General features: G+C 46.1%; 1 protein-coding gene across 1 annotated transcript in view; it reads right to left on the bottom strand.

Moving 5' to 3' along the window:
- Positions 1-15,032, bottom strand: part of MAMDC2 (MAM domain containing 2) — a 150,837-nt gene that overhangs the window by 71,276 nt on the left and 64,529 nt on the right. The window contains exons 4-5 of the mRNA XM_030293837.2: positions 13,179-13,263; positions 10,037-10,174 (exon numbers count right to left, since the gene is read on the bottom strand). Coding sequence (XP_030149697.1) covers positions 10,037-10,174; positions 13,179-13,263 — 223 coding nt within the window. The remainder of the gene's footprint in view (positions 1-10,036; positions 10,175-13,178; positions 13,264-15,032) is intronic.

The raw sequence follows: 15,032 nt of genomic DNA, 5'->3' as shown, positions 1-15,032 counted from the left end.
CACATTATATTTTATGACTGCACTGGTATAAAGATGAACATAATTTAGGCAGATTTATTATTATATTTGTTGCTATCACATTCATTTTTTCTCTTCTGATTTTAGAATAAATAGAGTGAAAACATTCTCATGGGTCCCTAAAAATGTCCCGGCTCCTAAGCACAGTGACTACTGTGCCTAACGGGTATGGTGACCAGGGCCCCAGCTACTCCAGCTCTCTCCCCCTTATCCTTCACAGCCATCACAACTCCTCCCCAGCTAATCCACGGTTAGCGTCTTCTTCTTGGAGGACCCAAACCGACACAGCCCTGAAGAGGGAAATCATTCCCCTCGAGGGTGAGGAGCGTCTCCAAGGCCTCCAGGAGACTCTCAGTGAATCCAGGAGACCTCACAATCCACTTCCAAGTGTTTTTTCTACTTGTGGAGCTCACGGTAGCTGATTTAGAGGAATGTCTCCCAACGGGTCCCACTGTGAATCCATTTTCCTCACAGTTGACAGGTCTCTGATAGCTTTCTTCTTCTTCTTTTTAATGTTTAGTTATTATTTTTGAGAGAGAGAGAGAGAGAGAGAGAGCGCGCGCACACACACGCACGCGGGGCTCACAGACTGTGAGTTCATGACCTGAGCCGAAGTCTGACGCTCAGTCGACTGAGCCACTGAGGGCGTCCCTGATAATCTTCTTTTAAAGGCTAGTTACTCACCTGCTGTGTGCACAATATTTTAAGCCCTGGGTTTGCTGTTAAAGTGCTTCATTAACAACTCATGTACAAGACACTCAGCTGAGTGAGCCACAGTCACATTTCGGATCCAAATACCATCCGGTAAACACAATGTGATGTGCCCACAGTGAGTCAGAGAGGCTGCTGGTACTAAGACCAGGACTGCTGACACGGAGTCTCCTACGGAGCCGCTAGACTAGACCACATTCTGCTGCCCTCCCCGCCCTCCCCTCCGTCATTCAGTTGTTGCCAAAGTTGGGTACTATTTACTGACAATCTGAGAAAGACTGTTTCTCACTGGGAAACAAAAGGTACCTGGCTCATCATAAGTTTATCATCTCAGTCCCAGGGTGGGGATAGTCCAGAAGTCACCAGGTGTTTGCCCCAGGGGGCCAGGCTCAGGGTGTATCATCCTTCCTACCCTGAGGAAGAGCAAATGTTTGGGTGAATGCAGGCACCATTTTGTGTACCCTTCTGAGGAATGGAATGAAGAAGGTATTCTTGGAAAATTATGTCTCTGGTGGCTGGTATTATGAGAATTTTCCTGCCCAGTTCAATGAGGCCAGCCCTTCTATCTGGCCCAGGGTTCTAGGGCCTCCAGAGAATACCTAGGAGAGGCAATTTTATCAGATCCTTTAAGGGCGAGTAGGTTGTAACTAGGTACCGAGAGACCCTAGATGTACAGACCCTGTAACTAACCAAATCACTGGGGATCCTGCAGGCCAGGCAGATTATTAAGTATTCAAACTTTTACTGGGTATGAAAGAGTCCACAAAGGGGCCATGAGTTCTCCATACAATTGAAACTTGAGAAGGTCACCGCTACCCCCGAAAGTCATTGTTGCTTTGCCATACTCAGACTGCAAGCCAGTCTATCCTTCCCTAATTCTCGTTCATACACAAAGAGGCTGCAGCTTCTAGGGAAAAAAAACAATTTCTAATTCTGTCGAAAGATCACAATCTTGGTGATGCCAGCCCAAGTCCCCTTCTGAGATCACGCTCTTAGTGAAGGCACACATATCCTTGCTTTAAGTGTACTTTCTTCCTTTTATGCAGTATCCCTCTGTATATTAGCTCAGCAGCCCATGTGGAACCAGTGGCCCCTGAGAGGTAGCCATTTTCCCTTGAATTAGGGAAAAAAAAAAAAAAAAAACCTTGAGGGCAGTTCCTGAACTTTTATTTTCAAACAGTCTGGCTAACCAGCATGCCATAGAAATTGCCCTTGGCTTGGCTCCAATGCCAAGGCCTCTGACTCAGCTGTGATTCTGCCTTGTTGGCCACATTTGTGCCCCAGTCGCGGCGTCTGTAGCCATGTCATGTTGTCTGGACAGGCTGTCTCCTGGGTAAGGGGGAGAGCGTGGTCTGAAGAAACCCAAGCCAGCTGGAAACACCCACTGGTCTGCTTCCACTGTGAGGAGAGAGCACCCAGAGACAGGAAGTTATCACGCCTGCTCTCCCCGTCTACAAATCCAACATTGATCTTCACGGGTCCTTGGTTGCAAAGGTTTGGGTAAGTTTTACTATACTAGAGTCAGACGCTAGTCTTTCGATACAGCTTCCAGAGATGACGCAAGTGTAATAAATGAGTATGAAGTGGGATGTCGCCCAGTCTCTGCTAAGACCTCAGTGCCAAGAACAATGGGTGACAAGTACCTTGATTCTATGGTGTCAGAATAGGCTCCTTTTTGGTATCCCTGGCATCTAAGGAGGCACCACCAGATTTATTCCGTCTCTACCCTGCAGCCTGAATATATGAGGCCAGAGGAGGATGGGAGGGGTCACAGACAGAGTCTCTTTGAAGACAGGTGTCCCGGAGCTAGCCTGTCATGTGTTTTATTTTGACTTCTGAAGGGAAGGGCAAGGGATTGCTTCCCCTTTCTTGTCTTGGTCCAAGAGATGGAGATCTCGGAGAGAGAGCAGAGGAGGGGAACTACCGTCCAGCCTCACCCCTGACCCGTGCTTGCTCCTGGTTCTTGTATTGCCCCACACCTCAGCAAGAAGGTGCTCAGAGTTCTTGGGAGAACTCGATCAGTGATAACTGGGGTTTGTGGGGTACAGAGGCTGGCACCTGACTCTTGACAGATACACCTAAGGGCGAGATGTCTGCGGACAGAGTGGAGAGAAAGGACTTGGTTGCCAGCGAGCTCTAACTTCCGGAGTTTGGTGGGGCAAAGATGTGAGTCTTGCCTTAGCCTAACTGGGTGACTCAGAAGGCGCTGGGTTAGAATGTCCTGAAAGGAACTCGTCTCAAAAGGATTGTACGCAGGGTGGTAACTCCAACAGACGGGGGTTGGGGGGAGGAGGGTGTGTACCATGGCCTACAGGTGCTAAAGGGGATTTCTAGATGGCAGCCAGCGAGTGCATCACCTCTGTCTGGGAATAGTGAAGTGGGATTCCCCACGGGCAGTGAAAGGAATGGGCAGCATCGGTCACCGAAAATCCTCTGTCCCCTGCCTTTCCTTTTCTGTTGCCCTGTCACACCTCCTCTAAACCCGGAGGGGCCAAGGCAGCACAGTGAGAGGGAGAAGAGGAGGGAAGAGCAACGGAAGTATGAGGAAATGAAGCACAAACCCTTCTCTCTATGGTGCTACCGCGCTTTGGTCTGGGGGGAGATTTGAGTTGGGTGAGATGCTGGAGTTTTGACTGGACTGAACTTAACTCTTGAAGAGGAGGCTGTTAGTGAATACTTGAAAGCGACCAGGAAGCTAAGGGAAGTCATCCAAGGGCAGGGAAAGGCGAATTAGCAGAGCTCACACAAAGGCAGGGGTGAGAAAATTAACAAAGCTGCTTCCCTACTGAGAGATTAGGCAGGGAACCAATGGATCAATGCAGAGAGTAAATGGGTCACACCATTAAGATGATGCTTCAGCTCAGTCTGAACTGAAAGGAGAAAAGGGGGCCATGAATTGTAAAAAGATGATCCATCCATCTCAAGGTCTTGAAGGTCATTCTGACCTTAATTTAGGTTTTAAAACCTTGCTCAGCTCCTAGAGTAGCACTGCATATGATTTTTAAAATGTTAGCAAAGGTCGCCTGGGTGGCTCAGTCAGTGATTGACTTCGATCAGGTCATGATCTCATGGTTCGTGGGTTTGAGCCCCACATCAGGCTCTGTGCTGACAGCTCAGAGCCTAGAGCCTGCTTCAGATTCTGTGTCTCCCTCACTCTCTGCCCCTCACCCCCTCTCAAAAAATAAACATTAAAAATTTTTTTTTTAAATCTCAGCAAATGGAAAACAGCATGGAGTTTCCTCAAAAAAACTAAAAATAGAACTACCCTACGACCCAGCAATTGCACTACTAGGCATTTACCCATGGGATACAGGTGTGCTGTTTCGAAGGGACACATGCACCCCCATGTTTATAGCAGCACTATCAACAATAGCCAAAGTATGGAAAGAGCCCAAATGTCCATCGATGGATGAATGGAGAAAGAAGAGATGGTATATATATGCAGTGGAGGATTATTTGGCAATCAAAAAGAATGAAATCTTGCCATTTGCAACCATGTGGATGGAACTGGAGGGTATTATGCTAAGTGAAATTAGTCAGAGAAAGACAAAAATCATATGACTTCACTCATATGAGGACTTTAAGAGACAAAACAGATGAACATAAGGGAAGGGAAACAGAAATAATATAAAAACAGGGACGGGGACAAAGCATAAGAGACTCTTAAATATGGAGAACAAACAGAGGGTTACTGGAGGGGTTGTGGGAGGGGGGATGGGCTAAATGGGTAAGGGGCAATAAGGAATCTACTCCTGAAATCATTGTTGCACTATATGCTAACTAATTTGGATGTAAAAAAAAAAAAAAAACAACTCAGCAAATAAACAGATTTCCCTCATGATTTTCCAAGCAATTATCTTCTTTTTTGCCAAGGCAGATAGGAAACAGTAATGATCTGAGCTGTCAGTAGGTTACCTCCCGAAAGATTTTGTTTTGTTTCACAAAATATTATCAAAGGAAAGAATCCATACGTGATGAATCAGAATGGTGTAAGAAAAAGCAGGATAATATCCCATCCTCTCCAATATTCCCACGATGTCCCACTAGAGTTCTTATTGCGTTGTTTTAGCCATTGACCACCATGAGACAGAGTGCTCATTTGAAAAATCTGACTCAGGGTTTGGGGATAACTGTTAAAACCCATGGCCCAGCGAAGGAAAATTCATAGACACATCATATTTGTCAGATATTATATTCACTCTTCCCTTTTCTTTTCTTTCAATTTTTTTTAACATTTATTTATTTTTGAGAGACAGAGACAGTGTGAGCATGAGCAGGGGAGGGGCAGAGAGAGAGGGAGACACAGAACCTGAAACAGGCTCCAGGCTCTGAGCTGTCAGCACAGAGCCCGACTTGGGACTCGAACCCACCAACCGTGAGATCGTGACCTGAGCTGGAGTCAGACACTTAACCCACTGAGTCACCCAGGCGCCCCTCATGCTTCCCTTTTCTACAACACAAAGGCTGGAGCCCTCCCGGGAAGATGTCCTCAACCTCTTGAAGTTTCCGAGCAGGTGCACAGCTTCCTTCACCCCTGCTGTTCAGTTCTGTGGTTTTCACCCAAGAAGCAAAGGCCTAAGCTGCTTCTAGTAGATGAAGGAACATGAGATGAGTTGTTTGTTTGTTTGTTTGTTGAGCAAAACCTGCTGCTCTGGGTAGACATCTGAACCATTTAATCTTTACTTTGCTGCCCAAATTGATAGAGCTCAGGAAAAATCAATATACCCAGTAGAAGGCAAATGTAATAAGCAAGACAACCGTTCTCTTATTTAGAGCACCGGAGGGGTTTTGTTCCCACCCCAAGAGCAATTCAGGTCAAAACTTTGAGTCCTATGGGCAGAGAGCTGTCTATATATTTCAAGTAAAATATCTGAGAATCTTTAGAACTCGTCTGTTTTAGCTCCGTTCCAGGTAGGAGGAAGCCTTATATAGGAGTCCAGGTGTGGGGAGTGTGAGTGTGTGTGTGCACGCGCGTGTGCATGCATGTGTGTATGTGCATTGGGTGAAGATGAGACGGCTGTCTGGCAACTATTGGTCAAAAACATAAGTGTAGGGAGTGCCTGGGTGGTTCAGTCAGTTAAGCGTCTGACTCTTGATTTCAGCTCAGGTCTTGATTCCAGGGTCGTGGGATCGAGCCCTGTGTTGGGCTCTGTACTGAGCATAGAGCCTGCTCAGGATTCTCTCTCTCCCTCTGCCCCTCTCCCCGACTCGCACTCTCTCTCAAATACAATACAATACAATACAATACAACACAATACAATACAATACAATACAATACAATACAATAAAATAATCAGTGTCAAAGCTCAAGAGAAATGGAAATGAAATAGCAGAGATCCAGGAGGAGCAAGTAGGATTAGGCACCCAGGCTTCCAGTTCATCACAAGCAGGAACATAACGTAGGTCTAGGAGCTACTCTGCTATCATCTTACGTCCCAGCATTCTCAAACACTCTCCAACTACTGAATAAGTACCCACTCTTATGCCTCTCCACCTTTGCATATGCTATGCTTCTTATTGATCTAGCCAAATAACAGTTCTGAGATTTCTTCTTCTGGAAAGCTTTCCCTGAATCCCAAAACCAAGGTGATTTTTCACTTTTCTGTGGTCCCGTATCATTTGTTTCACATCTCTGCTAGTCATGCATCACTGTGCAAATTTACATTTGAATAATTTTAGAAATGCCATAGTATACATTAACAAAGAACTGTATTAAAGAAAGGCACTGAGAAGTCCTGAAAGAAAGAAATCTGTTGAGCTTTCTTTAGCTCAGGGTTTCCCCTGTTTATTTTCCTCCAGTTACAATGAGTGGTGAATTTGGAGATTTTGATGGATAGCATTTAGGAATAAAACACTAGAACTCCAAGCCCGAGAAGTTGAGGGATCACCCAAAGCGGATAACTAGGTTTGGAGAACAAGTGTTCCGCTCCTTGCCTGGTCCTCTTTCTCTGGCCCTTGTTGACACAGATATGGTCAGCATGTTTCAGGGTCACAGATGAGAGTGAGGAAGTTCTAAGGGTGATGTACTCCTCAGAGGATGGATGACACTCAAGTGACACAGTCAAATGCATGACCCAACAATAGGGCACAGATCTGTTGCCTGTCCCAAGATATATGTGTTCTGAGCCAACTGGTCCCCACCATCGCTGAGGATGAAAAATAATGCGGGGCACCTGGCTGGCTCAGTTGGTGAAGCACGTGACTCTTATCCTGGTCTTGTGAGTCCCACACTGGGTGTAGAGATTATTTAAAAAAAGAAAATCTTTTTAGAAAAAAGACAGATGATGTACTGAACAAGTAATCATTAGATCGTGATATTGATTACTCAATATCTGCCTCGGGAACTAATTTTTAAGTGATTTGGGAAAGATTCTCCAATATTTCCCCATATTTAAGTTTGGACATCTATGATAATGACACCAGGGATTATAGCAACTTTAATGTATTAGTCTTTCAAGATTCTCTCTACTCCCTGTACTGTATTCTTGAGATATGGTGGAATGTTATGTTGGTTGTCTTAACGTTTTGTTCTTCGAATGAACCCAGTTGTTATTTATTTGTTTATTTATTTAAACATTTAAAAAATATTTATTTATTTTTGAGAGAGAGAGAGAGGGAGGGAGAGAAAGGGTGAACAGGGGAGGGACAGAGAAAGAGGGAGACACAGAATTTGAAGCAGGCTCCAGGTTCTCAGCTGTCAGCATAGAGCCTGACATGGGGCTTGAACTCATGAACCATGAGATCATGACCACAGCTGAAGTTGGACGCTTAACCGACTGAGCCACCCAGGTGCCCTGAAGCCCAGCTGTTATTTAAAATACTTATGCAGAGCAGATCCTGGGGGCCTCAGCTGGTTAAGCGTTTGATTCTTGGTTTCAGCTCAGGTCATGATCTCACAGTTTCCTGAGTTCGAGCCACATGTCAGGCTCTGCACTGACAGCACAGAGCCTGCTCGGGATTCTCTGCCTCCTCCTCTCTCTGCACCTCCCCCACTCATGCCGTCTCTGTCTTTCTCAAAATAAATAAATAAACTTAAAAAAAATAAAATACTCATGCAGATTCATGGATTAATCTGTCACATGCTAGGTTATCACCCACTCAACACATGATACTCAATTACAGTGTCGTTCCTACAAGTGGAAACGGGCTATATTTCTGGAGGGCCATAATATGGATATATATATATATATCCCAATCTTTCGTCATTTCCAAAAGTGCTAACCCTTCCTTTTAAAAGAAGGAAGTGAAAATGTTTTGTCTTTTGTAATCTCAATTATTTATGTAAGTGACCTTAGATGTATCTAAAGAAATCATTTCTGGGTGTTTTTTGTTCTCTTGTTCTACCATTTGGCCTTCTATCTACTGAGTAATCAGTGTCTGGTTAACCAACCTAATACCTTTTGCTGTGATCGCTTCTCTCCCAGCTCAGAGGCCTCTCCGATGGCCTCCCATTGTCAACAGAATAAAGTTAAAATCTCTTTCCTGGTATGTGAGGCCTTGTCTCTGCCTGTCAAGATCATACCCATCCCTCAAAAGCAGTTGACTTTTATCATGTCTTCTAGGACATCCAAGGAACAAGTGATCCCTCCTGTTTCTGAATACCCAGACTTTTCTTTTTTTGACCAAAGTGGGGGACCACGCTTAGAGCACTGGACACAGGCTACCTTGTCTTACATCCAGGTGTGATAGAAATCCTTTTCCCTCTCTCGGATGTATGTTCTTTGAAACTGGACAGGGACCTTAGGAGAAGTGCCATTTTATTGCCATTTTTCCAGTCAGCCCCCGTACAGGGTCAAATGAATGAAAATGCTAGATCCAAAGTTGGATTTGTCTTAAACAGGTGAGCCCAGGAGGCTCCAACCTCTTAATATGCAGTTACTTCTAAACATTTTGTACTGGACATGTTGAAAAAGAAAAGGAATATATAAAATAAAGGTTGCGAGATAGAAGTTGGCTAACTGGGCCTGGCCGGAGGACGTGTTTTAATGGCTCATGCAGTATTTTTAAAGAAAATATTTACCAACTTTAAAAAATTGGGGAAATTTTATATAAAACCCTTGCCTTCCTGATTATCTTAAGAAATCAAAAGATCTGTGCCCCCCCGGACCTGCATTCTCACATTGGCAGCAATTAATCGGAGCTGAGGACCCTTCGTACAGGGTATGCACTCTCTAGTTTGCCACAGTCCTCCCCCAGCCCACATGTCGCCCACTTTATAACATCCGCCTGGCTCCTTTAGGAAACTGAGTGTGAGTTTGAATATAAAGGAGACAGAACCGGAGCAAAGGGAGCAATAAGGTCAGGATAGAGACCGTCTAGAGCCAAGATAAGCTGCAGCATGGCCGCTTGAAAAACGGTTAGAGACAAAGTTACAAATATACATATAAAAATAAATTACCACAGATGAGCAGCAAAGGGAAGAACATGTTCTTTACAAGTCGGCATGCCTTCAGGTATGGGGACACAGTGTCATCGTCAGCAATTTATCGGGACTGAGCAGATGACCTCAGTATCCACACGGCAACAGATCAAAGTAGACAAAAGCGCTGTTTGCCACAGAACCAAAATTCCTATTCTTGCCGTCGATGGAGAGTCAGTTACCAGAATCTCGCTCGTTGGCAAGACCTTGGGGTTGAGGGCTGGAATGGCTTACAACTGTGGGGAGACTGCGGCTTTCATGAAGCCTACCAGGGTCCAGGTGAGGGCTGTCGTAATCCTTAGGGATAAGCCCTTGGCCCGTGTCTCCCTTTCTGTGGAAGCTTTCTCCTCAAAGGCAACCTGTCACCAATAGCCTCTGCTCTCCATCTTCCTGCAGAGGCCACAGTCCACGTGGCCACTAGGTGGCCCTGGTGCAACCCGCTTTCGGGATCCCTCCTTGGTCATTTAGGCTCACCTCAGGGCCACTTGGGAAATTCTTAAGGACTTGTTCCCACCACTCCATCTATCTTTAGTGAAAAGTGACCTAGGATCATTCCAGCCTGGTCTTTAGAAATAAGAAATATCGAACAACAAACATAAGAAAGTAAAACATTAAATGGAAATGTGAAAATAGCAAGACCAGATCCCAGGTGCAGGAAAGCCTTGAACTGGGTGGCCTTCTCCTTGGCTAGAGAGCTTCTGTCTGCTGTCTGTCTCGATCTCATGGCCCCTTCTTTCCTCTCTTTCAAGAGGCCTCCAGGCGCATACTCACCCTCCCTTCCCCTTCCTTCTCTGTTGACGAGGCCACAGTTGGGTCAATGTAGACAGGAGGGGGGAAGAGGCAGAAACACTTATTCCGGGAAAAGGACCCCATCTGTCCCCAGCTCACCTAGTTCGTTCTTGAAGGTGTGATCCTGCGGGAGAATGGAAGGGGAGTTCCGAATGTTTCCTCCTCCGACAAACCAGTTCACATTGGGGTTCCAGCGGTTCACAAAGCCACACAGGTGGTTTTCTTCGAAGTCACATTCTGGCAGAAGAGAAAGAAAGAAAGACACACTTTGTGGAGGCACAGTCACAGCGAGGTTTGTATCTCCATGCTCACTGCAGGGTTTGCTCTTAGGGAAGGTTTCTCCTTCCCTTTGACCGTGGGAAGTTCTGCACCAGGATCCCTGGACAATACTGGAAGTTGTGATTCATCATTGCGTCTTTGGATTATGGCCTGTCCACTTGCTAGCCACGTGGCTTACAGCATGACTTTTCTTAGCCTCTGTTTCTTCATCTGTGAAACGAGAGGATCACTCCCACCACACAGGGCTGTCGTAAATGTGGACAGCTCCCAGCACAATGGTTAGTGCTTGGTGGGTCAGTCACCTCGGCTCCAAAGCCCTATTTAGGACTACTCTCCTAGCTCCAGAGGGTAGACAAGATACCCGGGGCTAAAGGACATGTTTCCTAGATGCTAACACCCTCTGCTTTTCTTATTAATAAAAAATAGAATAGACAAGGAAGGCATATCCTAGGCTCGGGGTCCTTCTGCAGCTACTGAAAGGACAAGAGGGAAAATGAAGAGACTTCACCCACCCCCTACATTTAGTAGCACTGACATGTTTGTGCAGATAAACTGTTCCCAGTCAACAGACTCCTTTAGAAGGAATAAGAAGTTCACAAACCAGTGCCTCCACTGACTCCCATAATCATCAACTAAAAATATGAAGTATGATTGTCCTGGCCATCTCTCATTGTCCTTGCAGACCCCGCCCCTACCTTTTCTCACTCTGCTTTGTCCTCCAGAGGTGGACTTGTATGGACTGTATCAATGGCCTCCCCTGCCTTCTGGCTTCCAGTTGGGTTGGACCGATGGAAAGTTGGAGGAGAACAAGGTTGGTGGTGTTCATTCCTCCAGCTCCAGCCCTGCCAGGTCACCGTGGGTTGGCTGTGTCCCTCTCCTGAGGGCATAGGTCTTGTCAAGAGCCCTCACCACACAGCCACTGGCTCCAGGCTCTGGTGGCCCCTCCTCTCTTGCCCTAATGACTGATAAATCGTTGCTCTTACTAGTCCTGGATTACCACATAAGCTTTTGCCGGTTTCCTTTACCCACCCACACCCTTGCAGCCCCTAAAGAGGCTTCTTCAAATTACTCAGGTTGAATGGACCTTCTGATTCCACTTTCCCGCTGGGACCCTGACTGATACCGTTATCGATGTGTTTTTACATTAGCCATCCCTTAAAGAATTTAAGATTTTTAGCTGCAACTTTACCACTGCAGTTCTGTCAAGTGATGCCACACATTCAGTACCAAAGGCTCTGCTGAACAATAAAATAAAAAGCAAAATAGTCCTTCATGTGCCAGGTACTGTTCTGAGCACTTTATCTGAATTAACTGATTGAATCCTCAACAGTAGGTACTATTATTAACCTTATTGTAGAGGAAATCAGCAAAGGGAATGCACAGAAAGAAAGCTGAGGGAGGGGACGGTGGGCTCCTGCATCTCAACAGGGTAAAGGTATTGAGACTCCTTTGGTTTTTTTAACACACAGGAAGCATTTGAGCAAGGAAAGAGAGGAAATTGAAGAGAGGAAATTAACATTTTTAAAGTGCCCAGCACTGTGTCAGTCACCTTGATACCTTTGACCACATCAGTTTCCACCTTATTCTTGTGAGGGAAGCATTTTATCTCCATTTTACAGGTGGAGAAACAGAGGCTGTGGGGCACAGGGAGTGGAGGTGGGAGCTACTAGGAGGCGCATGGGTCTAACCCCCCCCCCCCCATACTTCAGAACATGGTCACATTCCCCCTCCGCTTTCTTTCACTTGCCTTAGTATTACACTTGGAAGGTCAGAACAGACAGGTGAGATTCAGGAAATCAACAAAGCCTCCTTTTTATTCAGAACTGTCTCTGACTCTCCTTCCTCTTCCTCTCCATAGCCATTCGACCTCCAAAGACTGTCAGTGCCAAAAAATCTCTCAAATCTACCGCCTTTTCCCTATTCAAGCCCAGTGTTAGACCTTCATGGTGCCCCGTTTGTAATGTTACAACCTCTTCCTGGGGGTTTTCCTCTCCTATATATTCTCCTTGTTTCCACGTCATTTTCCACGGGACAGCCAGAGGCAGCCTCAGGCCCCTCCTCTGCCCACTTCGAGCCCCTGCCAACCATGGAATCATCCATACTCCCTGGCTGGCTGGCTGAGATCCAGACTCTTCCTTAAGACTCCCTTGACAGTCCTGATTTAACTCCAGACACCCTACTCAGCTTCTGACCTGAGCCTGAGAATGCCCTCTGCTTCCTCCCTTCTGGGGTCTACCCACAGAGAGCTATTCCCTTCCTGCTTTGCACTTGCACTTGACCAAATGCCGCCCCAGCTTCATGAAACCCCAGCTCAAATGCATCGCTGGTGTTCAGTCCTGTCAGATTCCTGTCCTCCTCCTCCGTGCACCCCCACAGCCTGGCCTGGCCTTCTCCAGGAGCGCCCATCATAGACAGAAATAGTGCCAGGGGCAGACGGACAGAAGGTGAGCCAGCGGCCACAGAGCAAAGACTGTGTCTTCTCTTTGCACCCTCTCAGAAGCCGGCACATAAAAGGCACCCAACCAGCCCTGCTCCAGGGGCATCTAAGCAACAGTGGTGACATTAAGACAGGGGCGGAGGTGTGCATGAGAGAAAAGGAGTAAGCTGAGGAAAGAAGGGAATAGGATGCCCGCTTTTCTGGCAAAACCTGAGTTCCTAGCAAACTGGAAATTATTTTTAATAGAACATGTTGAGGTTCAGGAAGTTAGTCAAGTTAGAGTAGTGGCATCTACTTTTCCTTTATATATCCACCCGATCCGGGCAAACCCCAAGGAGCCTTCCTCCGCCATAGACAGACACAACGTATACCATTCAAGTGAACCTCGCAAAGCATCTGAACTACTATGCATGATGCGCTGACTTCTATAAAATACTTTGCCTTCAGGATTGATTCAGTTCCCTCTGGCAACAGATTTTAGAAAGAGATTCACGCCCTGATGCACTGAAAATGAAGCCCACTTACCGATACAGTAGCCGGTTGTCATCTTGATTTCAAAGAGTGCAATGCTGGCTGTGTTTCCCTGGCCCAGCACACCTTCTATTAAAATCTGCACGACACATGAGGAAGCAAGGAGTTAGGCTACCCACACTGTGTTTCCTTGGTTCAGTATTTCAGTTACTTGTCAGGAAATGCTCAGCAATTCATGGCAAAGCGAGATTGCTTATCTCTGCTAACCGCTATTGTATACCAATCTCATGGTGGGCTTTGTTAAAAGAATATGTGTGCGTGTGGTGTGTGTGTGTACAGGTGAGCAAGGTGTCCAGTATACGCTTGGAGTCAAGTGTCTTTAATTGTCATCCCAACCACCCCCTTCTCTAGAGCCTCTGGGGGCACCGAGTGGCCGTGGATGGAGAGGAGTGCCCACACCCCTGGAGAAATCCGTTCTGCGAACGGTCAGGAACTGAGGGCAGAGGCTTCAGGGGGAAACCCTTCGGAGGAGGGGGAAGAGGAGGAGGGAGGCACAATCTGACCAGCCGTGGGAGACTCCACGGGAGACAGAGGAGCCTCATGAATCAACTTGTACTTTCTGTATTGCTGAAAAAAACCTGAAAATTTTACATAAAGAACAGAAGGCAGCTCGACAGTTTCTGTGGCTGATTTCAAGCACTGTTGTGGCTCACATTTGGTCCAGTTTCTGGACGTATTTGCTTTTCCTTATGTGATTTTAGACCAATCTCTGTCAACTATGCTGGTAGATTTAGGATCTATGCTGGCCGATAGACAGGAAGACAGTATGAACTAGGGAACTCAGACCTCAACCTTCCCTCAACTCTCCCTCCTGCCTGGCGGGGAGGCTGCATGTAGCAGGGGAGGTGGGGGGAGAGAATACAACATTGCAACCCTTTTTGAGGGGAGAGATGAGAAAGGGAATTGAAAAGGGAAATAGAAATGGAGAGAGGGAGCCCGGGTGGCTCCGTCGGTTGAGTGTCCAGCTTCAGCTCAGGTCATGATCTCACTATTTGTGAGTTGGAGTCCCTCATCCGGCCTTGTGTTGACAGCCCACTTCAGATCCCCTGTCCCCTACTCTCTCTGCCCCTCCCCCACTCGTGCACGCACGTGAGTGCGTGCTCTCTCTAGCTCAAAAATAAAAAAATATTAAAAAAAAAAAAAGGATTTAAAGAATGGAGAGAGTTTTCGTGAAGGCCCTGTCTCACAAAATATCATACTTTGTGTTTGGACAAGTGAGTTCAGATCCCATCCTCCTTTCCTGTCCCACATAACACCCAGCTTCATGTTACATCATCTACCTTCCTTTTCCAACACTTCTGAGGGAACAGCCTCCATCTTGGGAAAGGAATTAGAACATATCCTTTAAGTGGTTTTCCCCTTTCAAGGTATCTTCACTTTTCCTTTTATCTTAGTGAATGTTTTCTTCAAGATTTGTAGCAAACAAGCCATTAGGAAGATAATACACACAGCTTAGAAGGACGAAACAAAATTATTAGAAATGAGAATGCAGGGGTGCCTGGGTGGCTCAGTCGGTTAAGCATCTGACTTTGGCTCAGGTCATGATCTCACTGTTTGTGAGTTCGAGGCCCACATCAGGTTCCCTACTGTCAGCACAGAGCCTGCTTCGGATCCTCTGTCCCCCTCTCTCTCTTTCTCTCTCTCTCTCTCTCAAAAATAAATAAACATTAAAAAAAAAAAAAAGAAGTGAGAAGGCTCCCGAAAGCCCATTAGAAAGCAAATTTCCATTGAAGAGGTTGGTTTAGGTCCATTTGGATTCTCACAGAAGTACCACTTAAATAGACAAGAAAAACATCTGGGAAGAAGTTCTTTTAAAGAATAAGCAAAGTATCAATTTGCTATATATTA

The sequence above is a fragment of the Lynx canadensis genome, chromosome D4 (genome assembly GCF_007474595.2).
Source record: "Lynx canadensis isolate LIC74 chromosome D4, mLynCan4.pri.v2, whole genome shotgun sequence".
Classification (NCBI taxonomy): domain Eukaryota; kingdom Metazoa; phylum Chordata; class Mammalia; order Carnivora; family Felidae; genus Lynx; species Lynx canadensis.
This window is presented reverse-complemented; position numbering and strand designations above follow the sequence as displayed.